Source organism: Rattus norvegicus, chromosome 7 (assembly GCF_021556685.1).
Source record: "Rattus norvegicus strain SHRSP/BbbUtx chromosome 7, alternate assembly SHRSP_T2T, whole genome shotgun sequence".
Lineage (NCBI taxonomy): Eukaryota > Metazoa > Chordata > Mammalia > Rodentia > Muridae > Rattus > Rattus norvegicus.
In genome coordinates, this window is record NC_141540.1 from 126,538,900 (window position 1) to 126,565,808 (window position 26,909).

Sequence of the window (26,909 nt, forward strand, 5' to 3'; positions counted from 1 at the left end):
GCAGTCCTGGCAGCAGCAATGGCAAAGTGAGGGGGTGGGGCAGACGTCTCACAACAGGTCTGCCAAGCTGCCAAGGACCCTGGAGGGGATGACAGCAGATTCTTCTCCAGTGGGCAGTAAATTCTAGAATCCTGAGCATTAGCACTGTAAAAAGTCCTTGCCTTCCTTGACCCACTCCTTCCAGATACACGTGTGTGTGTGTGTGTGTGTCTGTGTCTGTGTGTCTGTGTGTCTGTGTCTGTGTGTCTGTGTAATTGAACCCATTAAGCAAGTTGGGTTAGCAGTGAGGGCTGGGCTGCACTTCCCTTAGGGTACAGTGGGGTACAGAGTTGCTGCATCCCTCCTTGGTGAGTTTGGTGGGGAGAGGACATTAACCTATGAATAACCAGACTACCTTGGTGTTGTCCACTCAGTGTCTGTACCTAGCCCTGGCTCAGCCCCACGCAGCTAAGCTGTGCTCTGTCTACTAGGGCATCTGATGTTTGGCAGCATGTGCTGCAATTCCTCTGCTTTCCCCTCTTCCAACAGCAGCTTTCCCCTAGATTCTTCCTCTTCGTGGCTCCCAAGCTGGCTGTTCAGAAGGGCCAGCATTATAACACGGGAGACTTGAGCCGAGGAGCTGGCATGAAGTATACAGGCTGATGACTGAAGTGCCACCCTCCCAGATGGCAGAGGCTTGTTTCCCTGTGATTTTTCCCCCCTTTTCTTTTTCTTTTTCTTTTTTTCTTTTTTTTTTTTTTTTTTTTGGAGCTGGGGACCGAACCCAGGACCTTGCGCTTGCTAGGCAAGCGCTCTACCACTGAGCTAAATCCCCAACCCTGTGATTTTTTTTTTTAACCATTTTGTGGGACAGTGTTTCTGAAACACTTTTCCATGCTGCCTTTGCCAAAGCTGTCCATGCAGCTCCCACGTTGCGGACGTTGGGAGTTATAGAGAAGCCGAACACCTTGTGCATGAATAAAGAAATACCCTAGTTTGCTTTCTAGTATAATAGAATACTGACCAAAAGCAGTGCAAGGAGAAAAGGGCTTATTTATGTGGTTGGCACATCCTAATCACAAACCAATCTGAAGGAAAGTTCGAGAAGGAATTTGACAGTAACTGAAGCTGAGGCCACAGAGGAATCCTGCTTACTGGCTTGCTCCCCATGGCTTGGTTAGTTTGTTTTCTTTTACAACCCAAGATCACCTGCACTGGAGTGGCTCTCAGTTTAATCAACAAATTTCACAGACTTGCCTATCAGCCAATCTAATGGAAGCATTATCTTAATTGATGTCCCTCGACCCTTCCAAGAGAAGCCTAGCTTGTATCAAGTTGGCAAAAGTTCTAAAATAGATTAGTCAGGTCTCTGCTACTTTGTGGTTGGCCCTATCATAGGCTGTGGTAGGAAAAGTGAGATTTGCTATATTAAATGCCCTCACCCAAGAAGGGCAGTTCTGGTCCTCAAGGCTGCTTCAAAGTTAGAACACTCCACAGACACGACCCCCTGCCCTCTTGCCTGCCAACCTGCCCAGGTCTCCTACTTGGCTTTCTTTGTTCAAACCCTCCTCCCCACTTCAGTCTTTTGGGCCCAGGATATGTATCTAGCTTCTTCCAGCAGCCACCCAACATCTGTCATGTGCCAGGCTCCCCACAATGAATTCAGGAAGAGCCACAGCTCCAGCCTGAGGTCCCAAAAGCATTCACTCATTAGAGCTGACCCTGCCAAATGCAATGTGTCAAGGAATGTCCTCCAAGAATGGTCCACAAAAAACACACTCTTAGGTCGTGGTATATCTATGGCCACAGGCATCAGGATGAACAAATGCGACTTCAAACGCTTCCAACTTCCTCTGGCTAATTTTTCCCAGCTCACTGTCTGGGCCTGGTAACCAAGCTCCCATCCCTAGTCCCAATCAGCTAATCGAGCCGCTAGGGAAAGCCTTATTGAGCATCAGTCCATTCTGCTTTGTCCTCCACTGGGCTCTGCACCCACCAGGCCCTCAGCAGCCTCAGACATTTTCACCAGGAACACCCGCTGGGGACATCTAGTCTGTCTAGAATTCAGTGAGAACGTGTTGACAGCCCTGTCTCTCTAGCGGGTAAACATGAGGAGCCAGCTGCAGACATAGCATCTCGTCTTTATGTGCCCAGGAACGCCTTTGAGACCTCAAGCCCGAGCTGGGGCAGTTTCTGGTGCAGCTGACCCAGGAGCACCAGCTGAGCAAAGAAGAAAAGTTGCAAGAGCAGCCAGTGATAGCTGGGAAGCCCAATACACCCAATTCATCACTGACCTATCTGGGACGCGCCGCCACCTAGTGTTTCTCTGTCAATCTGCCGCGCGGAACCCGAAAGTCGGCGGAACACTGGGTGAGCGGAGCACGTTTCCGACCAGGTGAAGAGTGAGGACGCTCCTCGGAGGCTGGAACTTCCGGCGTATCGTGCACGCAGCCAGAAAGCTGCTGGGAGGAGTTGCGGTGTGTGCAGATGTCGGCGTTGCGGCACGTCGTGTGTGCCCTGTCTGGCGGCGTGGACAGCGCGGTGGCCGCGCTGCTGTTACGGCGGAGAGGTGAGGCCAGGGTTCCTCACTGGGGACAGGAGCTTGGCTCCTCCAGGTCCGAGGCCTGGCCTCTGCAGACTCCGCGGGCCTCCAGTCAAGACCGCCAGCTACTGCTGACAAAAATCACTCCTGTGTTCTCCTTTGTTGGATGACAAACTTCGCTCTGAACAGCTACCAGTTCTTCCTGACTTCTAGACGTAGCCCATGGGTCCTTAGGTTCGGATCTCATTCCAGCTACCCGTCTAAATCCCTTCTGCTGTGTGGCCCCCTACCTTATTTCAACCTCTTTCCGCATTCACCTGGCAGTTTTTAATGGAGCCTCAGCCGTGAATTACCTTCCCCGAGACACGTGCTGTGCAGAGGTGCGGGCAAGAAGCCTGGACTTTGGCAAGTTAACTAATCACCCCTTAGAAAAGTGGGATGACCCGTAATTTAGGGTGACTGGAACGATTAAATGACATAGTATGTATTGAAAGGGTTAGCCATGAAATATGAGATACGTCGGAAAGCTGGAGGGATTCTTTTATAATCACAGCTGCTATGACAGTAAAAGAGCCACAGAATACACGTGTGTACTATGTTGAGAAAGGAAGAAGGAAGTGCAGGATTTCTCTACAAAGAACTGGCTGCAGTAACACAGGCAGGAGTCAGAGGAGGGAGTGCTGGCCAGAATGGGATGTAACGAAGAGAATTTGAGGTAATGTGGAGCAGACAGTGTGAGTCTTTCTGAAAGTTTCCAATGAGGAATCTTAACTAGATGCTCTGGGAAATGGAATAGGTTGACCCCATTCTTCCAGATTTATCATTTTATTACTTAGGGAAGATAAACTGCCGGCTAGTTTTTATGTCACTTAAAAACTCTGTGGCAGGTATTAGGGTCCTCTGGGAAAAGGGAACCTCAACTGAGAAAGTGTCATCGAACTGGCCTGTAGGCTAGTCAGTGGGGGCGTTCTCTTATAATTGATGTAGGAAGCCTCATCCCATTGTGGATAATGTTATCCCTGGGCTGGTGGTCCTAGGTTGTATAAGAAAACAGGCTGAGCAAGCCAAGGGAACAAACCAATAAGCAGTGTTCTTTTTATGACCTATGATTCAATTATTCCTGCCTCCAGGTTCCTGACCTGAGTTTCTGGCTGGCTTCCCCTAGTGATAGACTGTGATCTTCAGGGCCAAATAAACCCTTTCCTCTCCAAGTTGTTCTTGGTCATGGTGTTGATCATAACAATAGAAACCTAGCCAAAACATAGGCTCTCGGGGTTGGGGATTTAGCTCAGTGGTAGAGCGCTTGCCTAGCAAGCGCAAGGCCCTGGGTTCGGTCCCCAGCTCCGAAAAAAAAAAAGAAAAAAAAAAAAAAACATAGGCTCTCTCCCCTCAGGCTGCTACATCTTACCTTTACCCTTCCTTGGATTTCTTTCATGAAAGGAACTAATGGACATATCAGTATCAGAGGGGGGAAAAATCCTCTCATTTTGGCATTGAGGGCTCTTAGAGGCGATGCCCCATCCTGCAATCTGTAGAAAGCTGACCAGTCCTTGAGTGCCTGTCCTCCTGCAAGTGGGTCTTGTCTCTTTGTGAGACAGCTGACCAGGCAGTTGTGGCTCTGTGTAGAGTTTGTTCGTGCTGCAAGCTTATGGGTTTTGGGCCCTCCCCGGGCATCGTACTAGCTCTTGGGATACAGAATTGCATCATGCTGTATCTCTGCGTTAGTAAGTTAAGTGTAAGACTAGGTCAAGAGCTGAGCTCTGGCATGGTTAATCTGCAGTAGAGCAGTCCAGTGCCTCCAGACACAAAAAAGGATCTCATCCCATACCAGGCTGTGTGTAACGTTAATTAGAGTGTGTCAGCAAAACCCCTGGAGTTTTCGGGAGAAGGGGAGTAATCTTGAGCCTTTTAATACAATGCCCCGTCTTTCCTTACATTCAACTTATTAAAGAGAAACAGGGTTTTGATGCAGGGTGAACACCTGTGAGTTTTCTGAGACACTGGAGGGCCAGTGCTGGCCTGTGTGGTATTTGGTTGGGTATTTGTCACAGTAGAAAAGATAGATCATGAACTATGAGGATGATAGAGCCCCGTGGAATAGCCAACACTTTCATATAAAGGTTTGGTGTTGAGAATTGAACCCAGGGCTTCACCTAAGCTAAGGATGAGCTTTCCCCGGAGGTACACCCTCTGGGCGATAAAATCCCAATAATTTAACTGTCTTTATATTTGATGGCTTAGAATGTAAAATTTTGTCTTAGTAACTGGATAACTTATTTTTTTTTTTTTTTGGTTCTTTTTTTTTTCGGAGCTGGGGACCGAACCCAGGGCCTTGCGCTTCCTAGGTAAGCGCTCTACCACTGAGCTAAATCCCCAGCCCCTGGATAACTTATTTTAAAGTGAGTTTATTTTAAAAATAACTGAATGATAATTATCTTAAAAATATTTTAAATTCTATATGTGTGGATGTTTGGCAACATGTACTTCTGTAACACCATGTGGTGTTAAGGCCAGCCAGAGAAGGCATTAGATATCCTGAATTGGAGATAAAGGTGGCTGTGACCTGCCATGTCGGTGCTGGGAATTGAACTTGGGTCTGCTAGAGTATCAGCAAGTGCTCTTAACCCCAGAGCTATCTCTCCAGCCCTGATTTAAAAAAAAAAAAAAAAAAAAAAAAAACAGAAAAAGCAAAAAAAGCCAATCTTGATATGTAGTTTGGGATTAATCTCTTAAGTATCTTCCTGCCCTGGCCTTCCAAATACTGGAACCATAGGTGTGTGTCACCACATCTGGCTGGATGATGGCTGGTATTTGCATTGGGATCTGAGTTTCTTCTCACCATTCAGTCGTTCAGCACATACCTGATACACCCCTGCTGTGTGTTACACACTGTATTGATACACTGTATTGATACACAACATGGGAGAAAGCTCCTTTTACTTACCTGGGGGACACTGACAAGTTCAGTGCACAGTGTACTACAAGGTGGGGCCTTACCAGAACCAGTGCAGTGAGAGATAAAGGGAAGAAGCGCCCACAAGTATTTCACTAAAATGTACCAGGCCCTAGGCCACAAGACAGGCTTGGACTGCCGTTCAAAGCATACAGAGACACTGGGGTTGGGTGTACGGTGTGTCAAAACTGCCTGGAACACACAAGTCCCTGCTTTTTACCCTAACTTCTCTCTTCAGGTTACCAGGTGACAGGGGTATTTATGAAGAACTGGGACTCGCTGGATGAGCAGGGCATTTGTGCTGCTGACAAGGACTGTGAAGATGCGTATAAAGTGTGTCAGATCTTAGACATCCCTTTCCACCAGGTGTCCTATGTGAAGGAGTATTGGAATGATGTATTCAGGTGAGTGCAGGACGCTGCATGAGCAGGATTTATTGTGCTGTGAAGCTTTTCCGAGGGAGGTTGGTTGGAAACAGTCAGTGCTTCTCCATAGAGGTGGCCAAGACTGCTGAAGTTGGGGCACCAGGGACCTGGCCCACAGTACCCTCACACTCTTTCTTAGGATATTTCCCACCTGCTGGAGGTTTCACTAATGCTTTTCTGAACCGTGGCTGGAGGAGTTGAAGGCCGAGACCTGCCCAGAGGTGCTGGGAGATAAGTGTCAGTCAGTCCCTATATACCATGTGTACGTGTTTATAAGAATGTTCTAGGGGTTGGGGATTTAGCTCAGTGGTAGAGCGCTTGCCTAGCAAGTGCAAGGCCCTGGGTTCAGTCCTCAGCTCCAAAAAAAAAAAAAAAAAAAAGAATGTTCTAATGAGGATTTTTTGTGGTTTTTTTGTTTTTTATCAACTTGACAAAAGCCAGGATGATGTGAGGAGAGGGAGTTTCAACTGAGAAAATAACAGGCAAGTCTGTGGACTGTTTTCTTGATTAACAATAGCTGTGGGAGGACATAGCCTAGCAAAGGGCAGGCGGTCCCAGTCTGTATAAGAAAGCAGGCTGAGCAAACCATGGGATGCAAGCCAGGAAGCAGCATCCTCCATAACCTCGACATCAGCTCCCGCCCTGCTTGAGTTCCTGTCCTGACTTCCCATAAACGTAGACTGTGGCCAGGACATGTGAGCCAAATGAACCCCGTCCTTCCCCAGTTGCTTTTGGCCATGGTCTTTATCACAGCAACAGAAAGCAAGGTGAGGCAGGAGGTGGGAAGGGACGAGTTCTGTGAGGCACTGCCCTGGCCTTTTGAAAACAAGAAATAGCCAGGAAAACTTTCATCCGATCAAACACTGTATTATGTTTATCATGTGCAGCGTCCAAGAGTGCACCATGGCCCTGCTGTACAGGAGCTGGCTGTCTAGTTGGGTGAAAGGCTCCTCACCAGAGGTGGTGATGGTGGAGGGCATTCCCTGGTTGAGAAGAGGGAGCATGGTGTGGCATGGGGTGTGGGCTGGCAGCCTCATAGAAGAGGAGGGGCCTGAGCAGCATCAAGTAGGGCTTGAATAGTGGCTGTTATGTGATGCAGGAAAGCCGGGGTGAGCAGGGAGAGTGCCCCTCCTCCATCTCAGGAACGTGTGACGTTTGCCTAGCCACTTACTTCTTCCTGCGGAGAAAGACGTCCAGGGCTAGTTTCTGGTGAAGCCTGGCAATGTTTGGAAGTCTTTGCACATGTCAGAGACAACAGGCCATGTTCACCCTTGCCTCAAGAGGCCTCAGACTCAGCGTTGCCACTTAGAAGACCTTGGACAATTTATTTGGTTTTTCTAAGTCTCAGTTTTCTTTAAATTAAGGAAAACGCCAATACCTGCCAGGAACATTATAGAAATGAGTTGAGGTCATATGAGGTTCTAGAACGGTGCCTGCCTGTTTACAAGTGTCTTGGGTATTTTCTGTTGCTATGAGAAAACACTGTGACCAAACAACTAATGGAAAGAGTTTATTCCAGGGGGCTAAAAGCCCATCATGGCACCAGGAACAGTAGCAGAGAATGAACTGGGAACAGCACGTGGCTTTTAAAACCTTGAAATCACTGCCAATGATGCACTTCCTCCACCAGGGCCACACCTCCTAAGCCTACACAAACAGCACTGTCAATGGGGACCAAGTACTCACACATCTGAGACTATGGGGGCCGTCCTCATTCAAATGTGAGTTCTTTTTTTTTTTTTTTTGGTTCTTTTTTTCGGAGCTGGGGATCGAACCCAGGGCCTTGCGCTTCCTAGGTAAGCGCTCTACCACTGAGCTAAATCCCCAGCCCTCAAATGTGAGTTCTAAGGAGTCACTTGATATAGCAGGAAAATGGTCGGTAGTGAAGCTCTCACATGGTCTCAAAGTACAGTCTTGGAATAACAAAGAGTAATTCAACATTAAACATGCACCTTAACTCACTTGTGTTTAAGGAATGCATCACTTAGATCTGAGTTTTCTGTTAATCCAGTGACTTTCTGAACGAGTATGAGAAGGGAAGGACCCCGAACCCCGACATCAGCTGCAACAAGCACATCAAGTTCAGCTGCTTTCACCATTATGCTGTGGACAATCTTGGTAAGGGATTGACGGTTCTTCACTTGCTCCTTAAAGTCATAGCTTTTGTCCGTCAGAACGAAAGTGCTCACTGAAGAAGAAAACTTCCCAGTTCAGCGTGAACATTAGGAGAGGGTGCCCTCCACCATGGGCAGGCGCATCTGAGAGAAGCTGTGTTTGGCCACTGACCTAAAGGCTAAAAGGCTGCAGTGGCCTAAGCAGAGGACTCTCAGGAAGTAGGAATCAGATCTAAATCAGTCATGACTTGGGAAGGCTCATCAGTGAGGAGAACAGAAATGGTAGGAGTGGAAACCTGCGGGTCATCTGTGTCCGCTGGAACATGGGAAGTGTGTGTCTGTCAAACAGAAAGTGATGGCACACGCTTGTAATCCTCTTGGTGAGGCTGAGGCAGGACTGTTGTGTGTGAGGCCAGCCAAGCTTCCTAGCAAATTCTAAGCCCTGCCCCAGGGAAGGAAGGAAGACAGGCACCTGGGCAGGCCGGCAGGCTGTCCTGGCCACACCCAGGAGAGCACAAGATGAGAGTCAGTGGACTGCTCACGGAGCAGCCGGCCAGGACCCACGAGCTCGTGTGCCATTTCACTGCACTGTGAAGGAGAATACTGCTCAAACTGAGAGGTGGCACAGTCTCGAGTACAGCTGCAGGAGCCCAAGACACCTAGCCTTTTTTAAAATTAAGTATCTTATTTATTTACATTTCAACTAACACCTAGCTTCTTAAATGCATTTGTGCGAGGTTCAGCCAGGCTAGACGTAATGCCCTAGGTGTAATCTGTGTCACATCCTACCTGGTTCCCTGTTGCAGCATCTCCCTACATCTCTGGGTCCCTATTTGTTCTGAGTTTGAAGCCTGCAACTAGAACCCACCTGAGGGTCAAACATTTGAAGTCTAGGCTTCTGAGGTATTATGGTTTCTCTTAGAAGAACCCACACTTCTTGTAGTGTAGCTGAAGGTCCTTAAGGAAATGTTCTGTGAGAAAATGCAGTGTTGTGTCCTGAAGGCCCTCATTGAATGCTTTGCATCAGCACTAATTCAAAGCTCCTGACTTAGCCGAGCAGTCCAGCTGTGCAGCTCAGCCCCCTGCAGTACTGACACCAGAACTCAGGTGGACAGGAGAGGTGAAGAATATTGAGTGGTCCTTCCGTCCGATAAAATAATGCACACTTACTAAAAATGGCTGACAGTGAAGAAGGAGGGACAGTGTATCGATGGTTTCACACCAGAATCAAAGGAGTGAGACTGAGGGTGTCTGTCAGGAGCCATCTAGGATAGGCTAAGGCTAGCAGGTGGCCTTCCTGGAGATGGGCCACTGTTTTTTGCATGGTTGCTCTATGAGGCAAGGTCCCAAAGAGGCTTCATCTCAGAATTGCTTTTCGCAGCTGATATGCCTTTGCTGTCATTATTTAATTAATGTAATGATGTCTGGCCATTAGCCTGCCCCATTGAGCAGATTTCCTGCAGATGAACATGAAGATGAACTTTTATGAATTAATGCTGTTTAGATGAATTAATGATTGTATAGAATTCCTGATTTGATTCAAATCTTAGGAAGAAAGTTTTAAGAGTTGGTTCTAATAGTTTTGCTAGAAAGATATAGTAAAATCAAATTAGAATCAAGGGTAGAATGGGTCTGCTCATAATAGTAAGTAAAGGCTACATGGTAAGAAATATAATAATTACACTAAGAAGAGATATAGGCATGGGACAAATTTGTGTTCGAGGAAAAGCATTCAGGTCCAAGGATGAAGCCACAGGTGTGGACTACAAGACAAAGCCACATGAATCTATTGCTTTGGATTTACAGTAAGCATGTAATGAGAACGGAACAGGGCTGTGGATTTAACATCACCATCATTCTGTAACTCTCATTTTGTGTAATGTGTTATCTATGAGGTAATTTTCCAAAGAAGTTTTTTCTGAATGGTTTAAAAAGGCCAGAGAAAAGAAAGATGACATGATATGGTGGCTTGGGGACCTCTGCCCCATCTATCCATCCATCCATCCATCCATCCATCCATCCATCCATCCATCCATCCAAATGATGTCTGTTTATCTATATGTAGGTAAATGTGTATGTATGTACGTGTGCATGAATGCTTGTGAAGTTAACTGAGACAGAAGGTTGGGCCTGGCCACAGCGGGTGCATGAATCTATATGTGTCTATGCAAATTTGCTTGTGTAAAGAATCTTAATTCTTTTCCTTTTCTTCCTCTCTGGTTCACAAAGAGTTAACCAGTTTCTCTGGAGACTCCACTCCTAACCCCAGTAAGAAAAAGGTGATAATTGCTGTGAAGCCATTGGCTTCTGGTCCCAGTATAACTGAGAATCAAAGAGAGTAAATATTTTTAATACTAAGCAACCTTTACAGTGGCAAAACCAAGTTTTACCCCCACCACACCCTGCCCAGTCGGCTACCTTCCAGTGGGTCACACTGTCCTCTGTGTACCTCTGTGGTTATCTGTAAGCGCCATTCCCATGGGGGCTGCAGCATCAGAATTCACCCCATGTCCTCCTGCTGTTGAATATTTTGGTTTTTAGTGTTTCCTTAGTTGTAAAAACTGATACCTTTTTTGTACTTAAATCTTTATGTGCCTAGACAAGACTGAGTGAGTGGACTGAGTCTGACTTTGTGAAGGCTCTTTAAAGATGTGAGGTTCTATTAGCTCACATTAGGAGTTGAAGGGAGCCTGCCTGCCCAGTGAGCTGTCTCTCTGGCCTCTGTGTCCAAGGCAGCTAGTCTGCTGTGTATGTTTCAGTGAGGCTTGTTATGCGGGCTTCTTTATCTAGGCTGGTATCCTAGTTCACTTTCTATTGCTGTGATAAAAAACATGACCAGAAGCTACTTACGGAAGGTTTATTGGCTCACATCCCAATCACAGTCCGTTACTAGGGGAAGCCAAGGAACATTGCTTACTGGCTACTCCCCATGGCTTGTTCAGCCTGCTTTCTTATATGACACAGGACTATCTTCACAGGGATAGTGCTGCCCATATCCATCATTTATCAAGAAAATGTCCCTGGGGTTGGGGATTTGGCTCAGTGGTAGAGCACTTGCCTAACAAGCGCAAGGCCCTGGGTTCGGTCCCCAGCTCCAAAAAAAAAAAAAGAAAAGAAAATGTCCCACAAGCTGGGTAGAGTGGCACATGCCATTAGTCCTAGCATTTGGGAGACAGTTCAGGACAAGCCTGGTATATAGTAAGTTTCAGGAAAGCACTATGTAGAGAGACCCTGACTCAAAAAGAAAGAAAGAAAGGAAGCGAGGGAGGGAGGGAAAGGAAAGGAAAGGGAAAAAAAGGCCACACATACTTTCCTAAAGCCAGTCTGATGGAGATTTTTAAAAATTCATTTAATTTTTTTTAAGTGCATTGGTGTGAGGGTATCAGATCCTTTGGAACTGGAGTTACAGATGGCTATGAGCTGCCATGTGGGTGCTGGCTGGGAATTGAACCCAGATCCTTTGGAAGAGCAAACAGTTCTCTTAACCACTAATCCAACTTTCTAGCCCCAAAACATTCTTAATTAAGAATTCTTTTTCCAAGTGACTCCAGTTTGTATCGAGTTTTCAAAAACCCTCTGGTACCACTGCCAGTAAGTGCCCCTCACACTGGACCCTTGTGTTTTGAAAACCCTCCAGGAGCAGATGCTGTTGCCACTGGCCACTATGCAAGGACGTCCCTGGAGGATGAGGAAGTCTTTGAGCAAAAGCACACTAAGAGACCAGATGGACTGTTCAGGAATCGATTTGAAGTCAGAAATCGTAAGTTCGCATGTGTGGTCAGAGCTGTAATTCTATGAGCACAGGATACTTAGAAGGATGGCAGGAGCCAGGTCAGAGCACCCAGCCCCCACCCAGCCCCCACCCAGCCCCCACCCAGCCCCCACCCAGCCCCCACCCAGCCCCGGGTCTCCCACTGAGCTGGTTTGTTTAGTTCACATTTGCAATGGCACAAGCAGAGCAGGGTTGCTTCCCCAAGGTCTTGTGGTTGAGCATTGAGATGTCCTGGTTGGGAGCCAGGGTGAGCGCTGAGGAAGATGAACCAGAAACTTACCATCTAGGTTATTGCATGTTCATAACCTGAACTTCCAAAATATTTGGGAAAATCTTTGACAGTGATGATGGTCTTAACAGGGTCCCAAACAGATGGAGAGCCATTTCCCGTCTTGAATAGGGACATCTGCTCGTGCCGAGGACAGGCTCCCTTTTGTCTGTTCCCTACTTGTTCTGGTTCTCCCCAAAGAGTCAAGCACTGTGTTGACTGACTTTCTGTGGTGGTTTAATGGTGTCTTGGTTTTCAGTGTGTGTTTTAGGCTACGAAACGAAAGCTTTTTTTGTGGATCTTGTCTAAGTCCTAGGAGATCATGCAAGTGGAGCAGAACAGATCTTGGGTTTGGGGGAGGCTGCAGTTGGGGACCTGAGAAACCAGCTGCTTTGCATGTGAACATGGTGCAGTGCCTGGCGGAACAGACAGAATGGCAGGGTCCTGGAAACAAATGGTCTCTGGACCAGATGTGACTCCTCCTACTCTTTTCCTCTATGACACTTTTGCTAGTGTTACCAGCTTCCTGTTCTAAAGTCACTCAGAAGGTAGATGTGGGACACATACCTGTAATGTCCCCTTAGGAAGCTCAAAACAGTCACAAGGATCCAGGACAAAGTAACTCAGAACCAAGAGAAAATGCACACCAACACTATTTGAGAGCATTTTGCTTTGAAACAGATTGAATTGTAGTCTTATTCCAGCATTGTTCTTGACAGACAAAGTAGCAGGGCAGAAATGGGAGGCAGCCCATCTCAGCACAGCCTTCCAGCACCAGTGTCATCACAGCCAGACCTTAGTTGTCACTGTAATGGTGGGGGATATTCTCCATTACAAGGAGATGTGAAAGCCAGTGGTTGGAAACATGGGCAGTACGATGCGTCCCACTGGCTGCTATACAATGTGTGCCGTGGCTTTAAACTTGTGGAGCTGGAGAAATGGGGTTCAGTCCCTGCAGCCTATGCTAAAACGCCAGGGATGGTGGTATGTACATATATTCCCAATGCTGGGGAGACAGAGATAGGCTAGATGGTCTAGCCTGGTTGGTGAGTTCTGAGCCAATGAGAGACCATTTCAAAAAAGAAGTGTGTGTCGCCTGAGGAACAGCCGATGAGGATGTCATCTGACTTCCACATGTGTGTACTGACACGGACAGACTCTCAGATGCATGCACACACGCAAAATTGAGCTGGCGTATGTGGAGTGTTCTCGATTTCACTAATGGGATGTCTCCTAGTACTATATGAGGAACAGGGGGAGAAGCAGATCTGCCCATCAGCCCACCAGCTCACAGACATGAGTGGAACTGACTGACTGACTGGGAAATTTACTTGGCACCTTCTCAGGCTCAAAAGTCACCAGGGCCTCTGCCACTTACGCCCGTGTATATGCAATAAGAATTCTTGGGCTGGAGAGATGGCTCAGTGGTTAAGAGCACTGTCTGCTCTTCCAGAGGTCCTGAGTTCAATTCCCAGCAACACATGGTGGCTCACAGCCATCTGTAATGAGATCTGGTGCCCTCTTCTGGTCTGCAGGCAAGCATGCAGGTGGAACTCTGTATACATAATAAATAAATCTTTAAAAAAATTCTTTACAGTTATGTGGAGAACGTTAGAGACTAGAGCAAGGATGCAAACACTGGTCTGGACGTGTAGTAAAGCTGTTTGCACAGAGGAGGCGCGTTCTACAGAGCCTGTCTCCACTGAGGCTGGGCTGAAGGCCAGAGCCTGGTGTGTTTTCTTTGCAAACTTCGTACTTGCAGTTGTTACGCAAACACGCTGCTGACGCCAGTTCAGCACCATTCTGGATGAACGGTCCTGCCCAGTCCCAGCTGTGCTAGAGTTACGAAGACCAGTGCTTCTTACTGTACTGTTTTTTCATGTTTTCTCATACAGTGTTCACTGTTTGAAAGTCTTGTGTGTAGAATGGACATTCCTTGTATTGTTCCCAGCAAACGAACAGGGCCAGAGTTTCCCGTGCACTAGGCATGCTGGTAGTTTTCTCCCACAGTGTTCGAGGTGGGTTTGCTTTTAGCAGGCTTGGGGTAATGGCTCACACAGAAGGGCATTAAAGCAAAGAGCCATTATCTGTGTTCCAGCAATGACTTTTGTTCTTTACTTTTGGCAGCCGTAAAACTTCTCCAAGCAGCTGACAGCTTTAAAGACCAGACCTTCTTTCTCAGCCAGGTTTCCCAGGATGCCCTGAGAAGAACCATCTTCCCCCTGGGGGAATTAACAAAAGATTTTGTAAAGAAAATAGCTGCGGAGAATAGACTCCATCATGTGCTTCAGAAGAAAGAGGTAGGAGTGAGCAGCTCGCCATTGATTCGGGAATGTTTCCATTCATGTTGTCATGGTACAGGCAGGGCTGGGCTCTGTGGACCCTATGCCAGGACCCCATTGGGCCAAGCCATAGAGCACAGTTGCAGGTGAGGAGCACCAGAGACCTCCCTTCTCCTTCCTGCTCCCTCTTGTGCCCACTGTGGCTGACTGCTTTCCCAGCAGACATAGTAGCTGGCTTAGCCAGTGGTGAGTGTGGGCAGGGAACAGCCATGCTAGTCCAGCCATGAGGCAGGAGTCTGCAGCAGCTGGACACAGTGCTGCCTATCTAAGGGTACAGTAACAGACAGTTCGTCCCTGCCTTCTCAGAGCTCCTTTAAGGGACCATCACACACCTGCATCTTGGAAACCATGCTGACCCCTGTGGAGGGAGAGCTGGGAGTCTGTGGGAAGCCCCAGTAGGAAAGGTTTGATTAGAAGTTAGCTCGGCTGTAGTCACTACTTACGCCAGGTCTGGGAACACACATGACTGTGCCTTTTATTAGCAAGTCCACATTGCCAAAAAGAATGTTGCCTGCCTGTTTTATGACTTCTCCGTTACTCAGGTGACAGAACTTCTCCCTGGTAGGAACTGAGGGAATCACTGCAGTGTGCAGAGATCCCCGGTCCGTGGCCTTTGTTATAGAGAGACATAAACACTGAGGACAAGCGCAGAGATGCTTGTCCAGAACAGTCCTGGACAGTCAGCTTCTTGTCTGGGCTGTGCAGGGCTTAGCCAGCTTCAGCCTGACTTCCCTGCTGCCCCGAGTTGGCCTGGCCCTGATTCCTGCTTCCGTGGTGGCCCCTGGCTCTCCAGCACTGAGCAGCCTAGATTGTTCTCCTGGAATTGCTCATGGGTTTTCCAACAGTCTAGGTGCAAATGATGCAGTGTGTTTACATCTGCTTTGAAGCCAAACTCGGATAGACAAGACATTCGCTAGGCCCTCAAGTTCTGTTCGTGTCTTCTGGGCTCTGGTGCCTCCTGCCACACAGCCTGCTCTACCCACCCTCCTAGCCCAGCCCAGCTCTGTTCCTGGTTTGGCTTCTCACATCAGGTTGGCCTTCTTCTCGTTCCAGAGCATGGGCATCTGCTTCATTGGTAAGAGAAACCTGGAGCATTTCCTTCTTCAGGTGAGTGTGTCTGACGTGAGTGGCGGTCTGCTCTGGGCTGGGGCTCCAGTAGTGATGAAACCTGTCTTCCAGTATTTGCAGCCTCGGCCTGGGAAGTTTATTTCTATCGAGGATAACAGAGTTCTGGGAACACACAAAGGTGAGTCTGGCCAGCTAACTCCTGACCATTCCATGAAGGGCTCGTAGAGGACTTGAGGGGTCAGCTGGGGTGGGTCATGTTGCATGAGCAGTCACTCTGACAGGAATCTCGTGTGTGTTGTGATGCTGTATCTTGTGAACATTGGCATTAATCCCTAGGTTTAGAGCTAGAGTAAGTGTGTGTGTCTGTGTTACATTACTAAAAGTAAGGTGTTGACGTTGTGGGAGACTGCAGCAGGTGCCCCTGGAGAAAGAATGTAGCTGACTTCACAGCCAGGTGACCGAGGAACATGTGGGTGCCATTCACAGACCCACAGAGCAAGACACCATGACACACTGTGCAGAGTGAGGGCACAGTGGGAACAGAGGCAGCATGCTTCCTGAGACGATGTCGTCTGACCTGTGGGACTAACTGGAAGGACAGGGCACACTTTTTCTTTCTTTGCCATGTATGACCCCTGTGGAGGGAGCAGGGCTCCCTGGGAGTAGGGCGAGACCCAACTGATCTGGGTGTTATGTTGGAGAAGAGGACCTTGCTGGAGACAGTGCTGTTCTTAGCATCCAGCAGTTAGGAGACTCGTGGATCCGCCGATTGCCTCTGCAGGGCACATGCGTTCCTGTGGGGGTAGAGCTAGTGAGCAGGCGGCCTGCCCGTGCAGGAGGTGGGTGTGTGGTACGGATACAAGGAATGTGCCCAGTGAGCATAAGGCCTACTTTGAGAACTGTAGCCCCATGAGGGTCAGAGCTACCAGAGGAAAGCGCTGGCATTTGTGCCAGGTAGTACCATCCTTGTCACTGTTATGTCCCTTGACTCCTGACCCTGAGGCCGGCTGTATACAGGTGGATGGTTAAGGCTATGAGCCCTTCAAGCTGAGAGAATCACAGTTTGAAGTCAGCACGCCCCAGCAGTCCATAACCTCCCATCTGTGAGGCTGAGCTGTGACCTCTGGGATGCTATTTCATAGGTTGGTTCCTATACACATTGGGCCAGAGAGCTAAGATCAGCGGCTTGAGCGAGCCCTGGTACGTGGTGGAGAAGGATGGCACCAAGGGTGACGTGCTTGTGGTGAGTGAGGCTGGCCTTCGCTGTCTAGTGTTCCAATAAAGTGGGCAGTACTGGCATTGCCAAGGGCCTGGAGCAGCAGACCTGCCTCCATAGCTTCCTAGGACGGGTACAAGGTAACAGGCCTTCACCCAAAGGACTCACTAGGCTCCTTTTGCAGCTGACAGTGCACTGGTCACTGCACCATTCCTAGGGAAGCTGTCCTGTTCTACAGAGGAGGAAGAGACTCAGGGTGGGTAATTTCTCGTGAAGGGGAAGTAGTCTTCGTGCCCAGACAGCTTTCCCACCCACCCCTCCAGGGAAGGGTCCTAGAAGCCGTTGTGGGCTGAGCTTGGTAGGCTAGGACCAGACTGTGCCCTGGGCTACATGGGACCCTGAGTCATTCTGGTGTGTCCTAGGTTCTAGAGCAGAAATTCCGCAAGAGGGCTTTGGAGATGTTGACAGTAGCAAGAGATTTTGGGTTATGAATTTGGTGGAAACAGAAGAGTAGGTGCAGCTGGCATCCTGCCTGTGCATACACAGCATGCCCTAACCATGACAGTCATGGGATCCAACTCCCAGGAGTGCAAGGGTGAGAACCCTGCTCAGGGCAGGCTGAGCTGCCAGTGAGTGCAGTCAGACACTGGAGGGTCCACAGGTGCACAGGCCAGACTTCAGCAGACGTCTTCCCAGAAGAGAACGAGAAATGTCTACTCAGGCTTGAATTAAGTATCTTTAAGCATAAGCTCTGAGAGATACCTGCTGAGAAAAGCCAGAAGGGTTATTGGATCAAGGGCCCACGTGTCTTGTGCTTCTGGGTCTGCCCCAGGGGAGACTTGCCTGCCATAGGCAACACCAGGGTTCATTGGTGCAGAGACTACTGGTAAACCGGTTGTGCATGTAATAACTGCCCAGGTAGGGCCAGCCTTGCACTTCTGGAAGCATGCAGGTAGATGGGGCCAGCACCCTTCAGCCCCTGCTTTCCTCAGCCAGTTGTTGCTGGTAGAATTCGTGGCCCTTCCAAGAGGCCATTTGTATGTTTGACCTACATCTCTAGGAACACAAAACAGTCTTCAAAGCACAGCAGGGTTGGCCAGAGGTGGGTGAATCTCACCTTTGCCCCTTGCTACTGCCTCATGGCTGCCCCTTCTCTCTTTTCTCATCTGAAAACCAGGGTGAACAAAGCCTTAAGCTAATGAAATGGATTTCTATAATGGGCGGACACAGGAGTGGGGCTGGCTTATAGTTCGTTATGGATGTGCTGTTAGGATTGTTCTTATTGATACCTGCTGAGGGCTTCTTTCCTCAAAGATGTCTGACTGCGCTCTGCAGGCTCCCCGGGTAGACCACCCAGCTCTGTACAGGGACCTGCTGAGGACCAACCGAGTGCACTGGATAGCTGAGGAACCACCTGCAGCCTTGGTCAGAGACAAGATGATGGAGTGCCACTTCCGATTCCGCCACCAGATGGCACTAGGTGACTGGGTAGGAGGGAGCCCTTGTTGCTAAGCTCCCTAGGGTCAGATTAAGCTAAACCGGAGAGACTGTGTATACTTGGCTAGGACCAGTATTTCCTTGAGCACATTGGAAAGTCCCTGTCATTAATATTGTAACTTCAGAATTGCTGAGAAATTGGGTCCCAGTGTGAGGGTTGGGTTACAGTATATTCTGTTCTGAGGCGTCATGGCCATAGCCAGGTCAGCTTTGAGCTGTTTGGGCACTGTCCTATCCTTCAGCAGGCAGGATGTTGGTGACATTGCACCACAGGCTGTTCATTCTCCCAGGGAGGGGCTGTGGTTGGCAGGCCCACGCCCATCTCATGATTCTCCCACAGTGCCCTGTGTGCTGACGCTCAACCAGGATGGCACTGTGTGGGTGACGGCTGTGAAGGCTGTGAGGGGCCTTGCCCTGGGACAGGTGAGTGGTCATTGAGGGGGAATACCCAGTGGAAGGTGGGGGGTGAAGTGTTCTCATTGGTCAAGTGCTTTCAGCTGTGCCACACACCCCTCCCCCCTCCAGTTTGCAGTGTTCTACAAGGGTGAGGAATGCCTCGGCAGTGGGAAAATCCTGCGGTTAGGGCCATCTGCCTACACACTCCAGAAGGGCAAGAACAGAACCAGAGTGGCTCCTGAGGTCTCCAGTGACAGCCCAGGCCTGCACCCCACATCCTGACAATGACAGAATCTGCAGCAGGATGGTCAGTGATGGGCTTTGGTGTGGCCAGAACCAGTGGGCAGGCTGGCTGCAGTCAGGGCAGCCTGAGGAGGGAGTGTCTGCGCTGCTACTCCAGGAAACCAGAAGTACGAGCTGGTACCGGGTCTGCCTCAAGGGCCCTGATGGGGCTGCTCTTCCACAGTGTCCAGAGAAGGCCAGCATAGGAAGAGCAGCAGCAAATAAAACTCTGTCAAAGTCTGACCACTGTGTCTGGGGCTTGTTGGAGGCCAGAGTAGACTGCTGTGGCTGTCCTCCTCACGCTGAGCCTCCAACCATGTGGCACAGCAGGCATGGGAGTGCTGCAGCCCTCTTTCCCCTCCTGGCGCCTGAGCTCTCTGCAAAGGGAAGGCAGTTATCTGATCTGCTCTTGGCCTTTCCTTGTCTGGAATTCTGACCTGTGAGTTAACCCTTCTCTGGCAATGCCCATCTCAGGTGGAAGCCAGTGTTTTCCTGTCAACTTGACACTGGCTTGAAGTGAACACGTGTGAGGAAAAAACACCAGATGACCTTTTCCTGGAGGTATGCATGAGTTAGAGGCCTGGGCTGGCTCTTTTGTGTAGCAAAACCAGGTGGAAACCCAAAGGAAAGGGCTAGTGACGGCCTAGCCAGGGCGCTTACTTAAGATTAGGGTTTTACCCAGGTTGGGCTCAAAAGAGCTCAAGGTGCCACTGGAGTTTTCAAAGCCAAGAAAAATGAGGATAGACAGAGCTCTGAGGTCACAGATGCATGCAGCACCAGGGTGTGGAGAACCAGTCCACCGTGCCGAGAGGATGATGGCGACTGTAGAAAGGGTGCGGTGCAGTGCAGAGCCAGAGTGTAAGGGAAGGTCACTCAAATGCAAGCAGCTCCCCAGGTGTCGCAGAGTGTGAGGAGTGCTCAGATCTGCAGAGGCAGCACTCAGGCACCAGCGGGATGGCAGGAAACAAAACCAGAAGGCCGGTGAAGGAGCTTTGGAAGTGGCTACCCCTGCTTGCCACCCACGTAAGCTGCTGTGTGACCTGCACAGGCCTGTAGCCCCCTCTCCTGAAGGAGCAGAGACAGATTAGTGAGGCTTCCAGTTTACCTGGAAAGCAAGCAAACAAATCCTGAACCCAGGTTCAGAGAGAGACCCTGACGGTCCTGAGGGCACTGATCAGTTTTCTCTACCCAAGCACTGTTTATTTTTTCAGTGTGCCCTTGGCTGGAGAGATGACAGCCCAGTGGTTAAAAGCACTCATGGAAACACAGAATAAATCTTTTTAAATTCTCAGATTTGATAAAAAGATATAAGCTGAAGAACTAGAAAACTTGGGCAAGTCCACCCATGTCACGGCAGGCCTGCATATAAATAGAAAGTTATTACGGCCCTCCATGGGCCCTGCCACCTGCATCCCAGGAGAGGCCTGAGGCCGTCTTCAGTCCCTCCCATGCTGCCTTAGAGAGCAGGACAGTGGAAATAGTAAACACCCAGCACAGCAGGGCACAAATCCAAAACTCTTAATTTATTATAGATGCACCTCACCTGTGTTGTCATCCAGTGCTGACCAGTAATAAATACACCTGTTAAAGTCTCCAGTGTTGACTCTATAAAGTCTTAGGCCATAAAAACAGTTGATCAAACAGTTGTGATCAAATTAAAAACTTCACCTTCTGAGGTGGCGTGGGTTGCAGAATTGTGAGTGATCAGAGTGCTCCGCCTCCTGGAGACTGAAGCTCCCCTGTGCTAGACCAGTCTTTGTGTCCTTGCCATCTGCAGGCTACCTGGGGTGAGTGACCTCAGACCATGTCATGTAGGCTTTCCTCTCACCAGTCAGTCATTAGCAGTCCCGTGCACTCAGGAGAACACAGCTTAGGTTCTGATCCAGAGCGGCTGTACACCTCATGTACTTGGGCACCTGATTCAAACAGCAATCCACGGGGAAGTAAACGACTGAGTAACTCCAGGCTCCCTTGGGCTTGGCTGCACCATGGCTCACAGTGGGCTGGTCACAGCAGTCCTTGGTGTGAGATTCCAAGAAGAATTTGGTAACCATTGAAAAACGGGCACTCTGGCTTTCTTTGCACAATTGGCCATTTGAAGCAAAGTGATTTTGGGGGTGGAGCCCCCTGCCTGCCTAGAGAGCCCTGAAGTCTGAAAAGGTAGAACGTTGGAAGGAAGGAACGTGACAACCTGTTAGACCTCAGGGCTCCCCCGGGATCAGGAACATGAGCACTCTGAGAGCCTATGGGAACAGGAGCAGTGACAGTCTGCACACTGGGCTGACTGGGAAGGGCTCCCGAGCAGCCTCACGGTATCAGGAGTGGATCGGGCACAAGGGGCAGGGGTGGCAGAGTAGTCAGGATTTCACATCTGCTATGGTGCCCACTCCTCACAGGCCAGCCCTGTCCTGGATCCGTGGAGCTGAGCACACACAGCACATGTGCTGTGTGCTCCAAAGGCCAGCGGAACACGCATACTCCCTGGTGGGAAGCAGCTGCACATGCTATGTCAACGTCACAGCCTCCCCACCTGGGCCCTGGGACCAGCTGTGTTGACTCACTCCAGATTCAAGTACAAGTGTGCAAGCTTCCTTGGGCAATATACTGAGAAGCCATTTCATGGTTCTCCAGTGTCTGCAAAGTCAGAACAGTGTAAAATATACACAGATTCCCATCTTCCCAAGTCCAGGGAAAGATCTATATGTATTTACATTATTTAAGACACAGGGTGCCTTTGCAGAGGCAATGCTAGGCTGGTGACTATGGGCTTGCACTGCAAGGAGAGGCCTCTGGGGACAGCTGGGCCTTGATGTGTGTCCCCTCTGAACCGTGGCAAGTCAAGGGGCCTGGTATAGTGAGATTCACCAAGTCCGGCTCAGGCTCAATGGCTGCAGTGTAGGGTTTCTTATACAGCATGGTTTGGATTCTGTCTTCAGTCTAAGGACGTAGCTGTGCCAGCCTGAATGAAGTCCACATCTTTCTCAAGAGACGTACCCGTGGCTTTGGCACTTTGTCGCAGTCTGGGCCCCGAGCTCCTACGAGGGCCGAGGGCTTCCCGTCTGGACGGTCTGCGTAGAGCCAGCTGCTATTGCAGGAGCCCTCATGCGAGGGGGCTGCTTGCCCCATAGGCAGCAGTCCCAGGCTTCAAGGCCTGAGGGCTTGACTGGCAGTCTGTGAGGTTGACTGTGCCGTGTGGTTTCCTGATGGTTCAAATTGAAGTTTCATTACTGCCTCTGTGTGTGGGAAGAATTGCCAGGCGTGTGGAAGGGTCAGTGACAGCAACTGCATGATTCCAAAGTCATTCAGGGGCAGAGACTCCCAGTCATGTGTGAGGGGAAGCCTGGGGGCTCTAGGGACCCTAGATGGGGAAAGCTGGTGGCTCCCTCCCTCCCAGAGCCCTGGAAGCCAAGGCTACTTACTCTGAGTCAGATCCATCAGCCTGGGCACTCCCTGTGCGTACATTCATGGCCACACCGTTGAGATGCTCACGGCCTGGCTCCCTCCTCGGAGTCTTGATGGTAATGACACAGTCGGTGGCATGAACACCATCACCAGAGCCAAGGGAGGATGTGCGGGAGGACGTGGGGCTCTGCTCACAGTCAGCCAGCTTCTCTCGCAGCCGGCACTTCAGTGGCTGCTCTGGTAATGGTGGTGGGTAGGTGACTTTGTTTTTCAGGATGCCTGGGAGAAGGGAGATGACCACCAAGTCAGTCCATGCAGACTCAGGTACAGTGACTCAATTGGGGACAATGGCATTGAGCAAGTGAATCAACCTGGCCTGGTTCTTACCCACTTGCCCAGGCCTCATCCACACCCTCCAAAGAATCCCCCCTCAACCTGCTGAAAAGGACTCCTGCCCCTGTCCTCTGTGCTGGGTGAGGGTTGGCTCCAGGGACAGACAGACAGCAGGGCTCTCCTGAGGTACCTTTCCGCTGCTCCTGGGGCTGGCTGCTAAGCACGGCCACTGGCTTGGCCAGGACCCCACTTTCCAGGTCAGAGGCCCGGTCGCCATAGTGATTGCCCTGCGCCTGCCGGTGTAACTCCACGCTGACCTTGGTCTCCACCTTCAGGTGGGGCTCTGTGTCCAACTCCTCACTGTCACTCCCAGCCAGACTCTCCTCGGGCCAGCCAGCTGGGACATGGTTGGCTAGAGCATCTGCTGTGATAAGAATTGACATTCTGTGACTTACAGCCAGGCCCCCCGTAATACTCCAGGCCCAGTAGACCCCAAGAGTGGCCCTGACCTCATCTCTGGCTTGCAGGACTGGCAAGGCCATACTCTAAAGATGGAGACACTGAGGCCACACCTTGATGTTGTGGACCCTGGGATGATGTGTGCCCAACCCTGAGAGCCATATGCTGACTGCTCTGTACTGCTTTGTCCAGCCCTCGAAAATGATTGTCTGTGGAACACCCTAATTTTCTGCCACTGCCCAGCATGGTGTGGGCCAATTCCTGGGATTTGTGTTCCTATCTGAGCTGTCCTGTGTGGCTATTACTCTGCTGGGCAGATCCTCGGGGACACAGCCAGAGTTGAGGTGTGACCATAGCCCACACTGTTCACAGTCACCATGTCTCCACTGCTTACCTTTTGGGGTGCTGTGGGCAGGGCCACCGGCTGGATTCCACTTGTCTTCAGCTTCTCCTCCATCATCCTCACTGTCTGACGTGTGTGAAGAAGCGTAGGAACTACTGTGCTCATCCAGGGACAGCTCACTATCGGAGTCAGAGTCAGGGCCTGCAGGGGCAGGGTAGAGTCGGGAGCTCAGGCCCTGACTCCAACTCTGAGAATGAGGCCACCAGTGCTTTTCCAGGGTATGCACAGTCCAGTATCTCAGAGGAAGGAGGGTCAAGAAAGAGGTCAAGGATGGGGAAGAGGGCAAAAAAAAAAAAAAAAGGGACAGGGGCTCTGGTGCCTGCAGGGGGGACCATACCATGAGCTTTCTTGGAGTTCCTAGGGATGAAGGACGAATCTGGTTCTCCATGGTTACCACGTGCTGGTCCAGAGGACACACTGAGTTTCTGGACCCCTTCATCCCTAAATAGGGTAGAGGAGGAGTAAGCCCAGCACTGTCTCAGAGTGACGGTGATGAGCTGTCGATGTCACAGAGCCATGTGCTTCCATGCCCATCTAGTATGGAAAGCCACGTGAGATTGGTTAATTCTCTAAGCCCACCCCTTTTGTGCTCTATCAACAGCAGTAACTGATAAAACACCCTCCCCCAGGAGATGGGCAGACTGGGCATCTGGAGCAACAGGGTTCAAGACCGGGCACTGTTTATCCCTGAGAAAATAGCGTGCGGAGGCCTGACCTGGTGGTGCTGTCCAGAGAGGCCGTGGACTCGCCCAGGCCGGTGCGGAGCATGTCTGGTCCTTCGCTGTAGGTGTTGTTGCAGTTGAGGGAGCGCTAGTGGAGGAGGGAAGGAGGCTTTGGTGAGCAGAAGCCACGGAGGTCTGCATCGTCCCCGAGCAGCCCTCATGACGGCACGGGGAAGGGCTGGACAGGGGGTGCAAACTGGAGCGTTGTGGCAAAGGGGAGGACATTCCCTGGCCCACATAGAGTGGGAACAACCTCACTCCCTGTGGACACTGCTTCTGGTTGTCACACATCTCTGCCTGGCCCCACCAAAGCCCTTGCAAGTGGGGCTACAGTTGGACAGAGACACTTCCGGGATGATTCTGCCCTGTGGTGTGTGGTATGTGGTGTGGGAGGGGGGGTGTGGTGTGTGGTGTGTGGTGCGTGCTAAGGTACAAAGCCCATGAGACATAGTTGGTCCTTACAGCTCCCAACCCTGTCAGTCTCAGGCCTGGACTGGAGGGGTCTCCAGCACCCCCTACCGTTAGCAGAGTGGCTCTTGTGGTAGCTGAGTCATCCAGGTGCAGCTTCTTCCCGGCCAGCACTGCCCTCAGATGCTTCCTCACCTCTCTGTGGGTCACACAGTGGAACAGGAGGACAAAGATGCCCTGGAGGGAGATGGGTTTCAGGTCAGTGTGACGCTCAGGGTCCTGATGCAGCTACACCAGGGTCCTGGCTGTCCACTGAGGAAAGCATAACTCAGAGCAGTCTGGCTGACACAAAGATGCCCCAAGGCTCACCGCAGGCCTCCTCTCCAGGGAGGGCTACTGCTTTCTTCACAGCAGAGCCATAACTGAGACACCTGGACAAGACAGCAGTCCACAGCCTTATGGGCCATCAGGGGGTCCCCAACATTATGCCATAAACTTACTAGGCAGCACTTGGTGTGAAAAGGTACTCCTTCTCCAGAACACCCATGGGCTTTGGGCCACCCTACAGTGGTGAAGCAGGGACCAAGCTTTGTCCTGAAAGACTCAGAGCCCAGCAGCAGAGCTGGGGCAGGTGGAGAACAGAGGCTTCCTCCTCTCAATGTGCAAGTACTGAGGCTTTCCTACCACCCATCGCCTTCTCCCTGCAGCTGCCCCAGGGCAGAGGTCACAGGCGACTCTGCTGGCACCTACCTGCAAGCAGCTGAAGGCCGCAAAGAGGTAGTGAAAGATCAGAGTGTCACTGTTTACTGCCAGTAGTCCCAGCAGCCAGGTGGCGGTGACAAGCAGCAGCAGGAGGAAGGCAGTCCTCAGCATGGAGCTGTGGAAGGTTCAAACAGTCGCCATGTGTGTCTCTGTCCCGCCACCCACCCATACACCCACCCCAAGCCTAGCTCCCACCACAGACTAGGCGGGCAGGGGTCATGCTGGTTGAAATGTAGCTGTAAGAAGGCAAATTCAATCAAAACAAAAGGAAAAGCATGAGCCTCCACCACAACGGGGCACTGCTTGCAATATGCCTAATGGCGACTCGGGTCCAGTGGCTGCTGTGTAAGGCCATGCTAGCTACTGTGAAGTGTGAAAATGCAGAGCAGGGTGGCTAAGGCCAGGAGGAGGCAGACAGAGCCTCAACTACCATGTGACTCAGGCAAGTAGCTCCCCCCACTCTGCCTCAGTCATCCCGTTAATTAAAGCAGATGACAAGGGCATATCCCCTCCACAGGGTGGTGGGCGAGCTTTGAGGCCGTGTGACATAGGGTCAGAGTGGGACCTGGAGATAAAGCGGACTCGGACAAGAAGCTGCAGCTTCTGTACCTGGACTCTACCTCCTCCGACCCTGTGTACTTTTGGGGGGCTGGCACCTTCCAGTGTCCCTTAGGGTCACCCTCTTCTCACCTCGTGTCTTGGATACCATGCTAATTCTATGGGGTATGACGGGTCCCCTCCCCCATCTACTAAACCGTTGCAAGCTCCGTCCTAAGCCACACCCACCTACCTGGACATGTCACCCATCACTAAACATGTATGTGACTCTGAATTCAGGACCCTCCCCTTCCCATGTTCCCCGTCTTCCTCCGGTTCCTATGGCCCAGACTCTCTCAGGGACTGAACCCATTGTCAGCCCCTCCCTGCTTCCCTAGTCATTATCACATCTCCCACATCCATGCCACCTGTAACCCTGGAGAGGTCCGGTGCTTGCCCTACCCCTCCTCCCCTGACTTCCTGGTGGGTATGTGGTTAACAGCCCAGCCAGCTGGGGAATGGGCACTTTCATGGGACCCTGACCTACATGTCCTCTCTCTGAGGGCTCTCAGGGCCCAAGTGATGGACTTGGTGGGTTGGCTTAGTGATACGTCCCACCCACTCAGCCCCAACTTACACAACCCCCTTTCTTTCATAATAATGGTGCTTTCTTTGGCAGGAAACCTTTGCAGACAGGACAAAGATGACCGTGTTGATCTAGGAAACAAGAGTAGCAGCTTTAGGGTAGTGGACCTTTGTACTGTCTCCAGGATGATCCTCCCCAGCCAAACACATATCTCCATCCATGTCTGGGGGCAGTGGGGACTGGGGGGAGAGCGAGAGGCCTTGGCCCCAGGTGAGTTAAGCCAGGCCATGCTGTGGTCAGGCCTTAGCCTGCTACTCTAGGCTGCCTATGCATGGAGGTCTTCCGCTGGTCACGATGAGCCCTGGAAGCTGGGAGTTTGAGGATAGGGTTGCAGAGCAGCCCGGAAACTCTGATGACTGTCACTACAAGGCATGTCCTTCTTA

General features: G+C 50.6%; 2 protein-coding genes and 1 long non-coding RNA gene across 27 annotated transcripts in view; 1 reads left to right on the forward strand and 2 right to left on the reverse strand.

Moving 5' to 3' along the window:
* Positions 1 to 2,397: 2,397 nt before the first annotated feature.
* On the forward strand, positions 2,398 to 19,097 carry Trmu (tRNA mitochondrial 2-thiouridylase). 17 transcript variants are annotated; one of them, NM_001135876.1, is given in 11 exon segments: positions 2,398 to 2,548; positions 5,713 to 5,878; positions 7,911 to 8,017; positions 11,651 to 11,773; positions 14,181 to 14,353; positions 15,449 to 15,502; positions 15,575 to 15,641; positions 16,606 to 16,706; positions 18,015 to 18,159; positions 18,517 to 18,599; positions 18,702 to 19,097. In NM_001135876.1, coding segments are annotated over 11 exon segments (1,254 nt in total). In that variant the 5' UTR covers positions 2,398 to 2,466; the 3' UTR covers positions 18,855 to 19,097.
* On the reverse strand, positions 2,452 to 6,093 carry LOC148004914 (uncharacterized). The gene is made up of 2 exons (XR_015625841.1): positions 4,883 to 6,093; positions 2,452 to 3,771 (listed from the first exon to the last, which is right to left on the reverse strand). It is a non-coding gene; the product is annotated as an uncharacterized LOC148004914 (long non-coding RNA).
* A 1,259-nt stretch (positions 19,098 to 20,356) lies between the features above and the next one.
* The window catches only part of Celsr1 (cadherin, EGF LAG seven-pass G-type receptor 1), a 137,512-nt gene continuing 130,959 nt past the window's right edge, over positions 20,357 to 26,909 (reverse strand). For 2 of the 9 annotated variants that reach the window (XM_087556605.1, XM_087556603.1), the window contains 9 exons: positions 26,518 to 26,597; positions 25,332 to 25,458; positions 24,693 to 24,818; positions 24,167 to 24,261; positions 23,789 to 23,892; positions 23,443 to 23,592; positions 22,780 to 23,010; positions 22,274 to 22,535; positions 20,358 to 22,054 (listed from right to left, as the gene is read on the reverse strand). In XM_087556605.1, coding sequence (XP_087412731.1) covers positions 21,955 to 22,054; positions 22,274 to 22,535; positions 22,780 to 23,010; positions 23,443 to 23,592; positions 23,789 to 23,892; positions 24,167 to 24,261; positions 24,693 to 24,818; positions 25,332 to 25,458; positions 26,518 to 26,597 — 1,275 coding nt within the window. In that variant the 3' untranslated portion in view covers positions 20,358 to 21,954. 9 annotated transcript variants of the gene reach the window in all.

Excerpts from the sequence above, each read along its gene's own strand:
- Trmu (XM_087558280.1), top strand. Across the intron at positions 15,642-16,605 it reads AGTTCTGGGAACACACAAAG|GTTGGTTCCTATACACATTG; the intron begins GTGAGTCTGGCC and ends GCTATTTCATAG. Across the intron at positions 16,707-18,014 it reads CCAAGGGTGACGTGCTTGTG|GCTCCCCGGGTAGACCACCC; the intron begins GTGAGTGAGGCT and ends TGCGCTCTGCAG.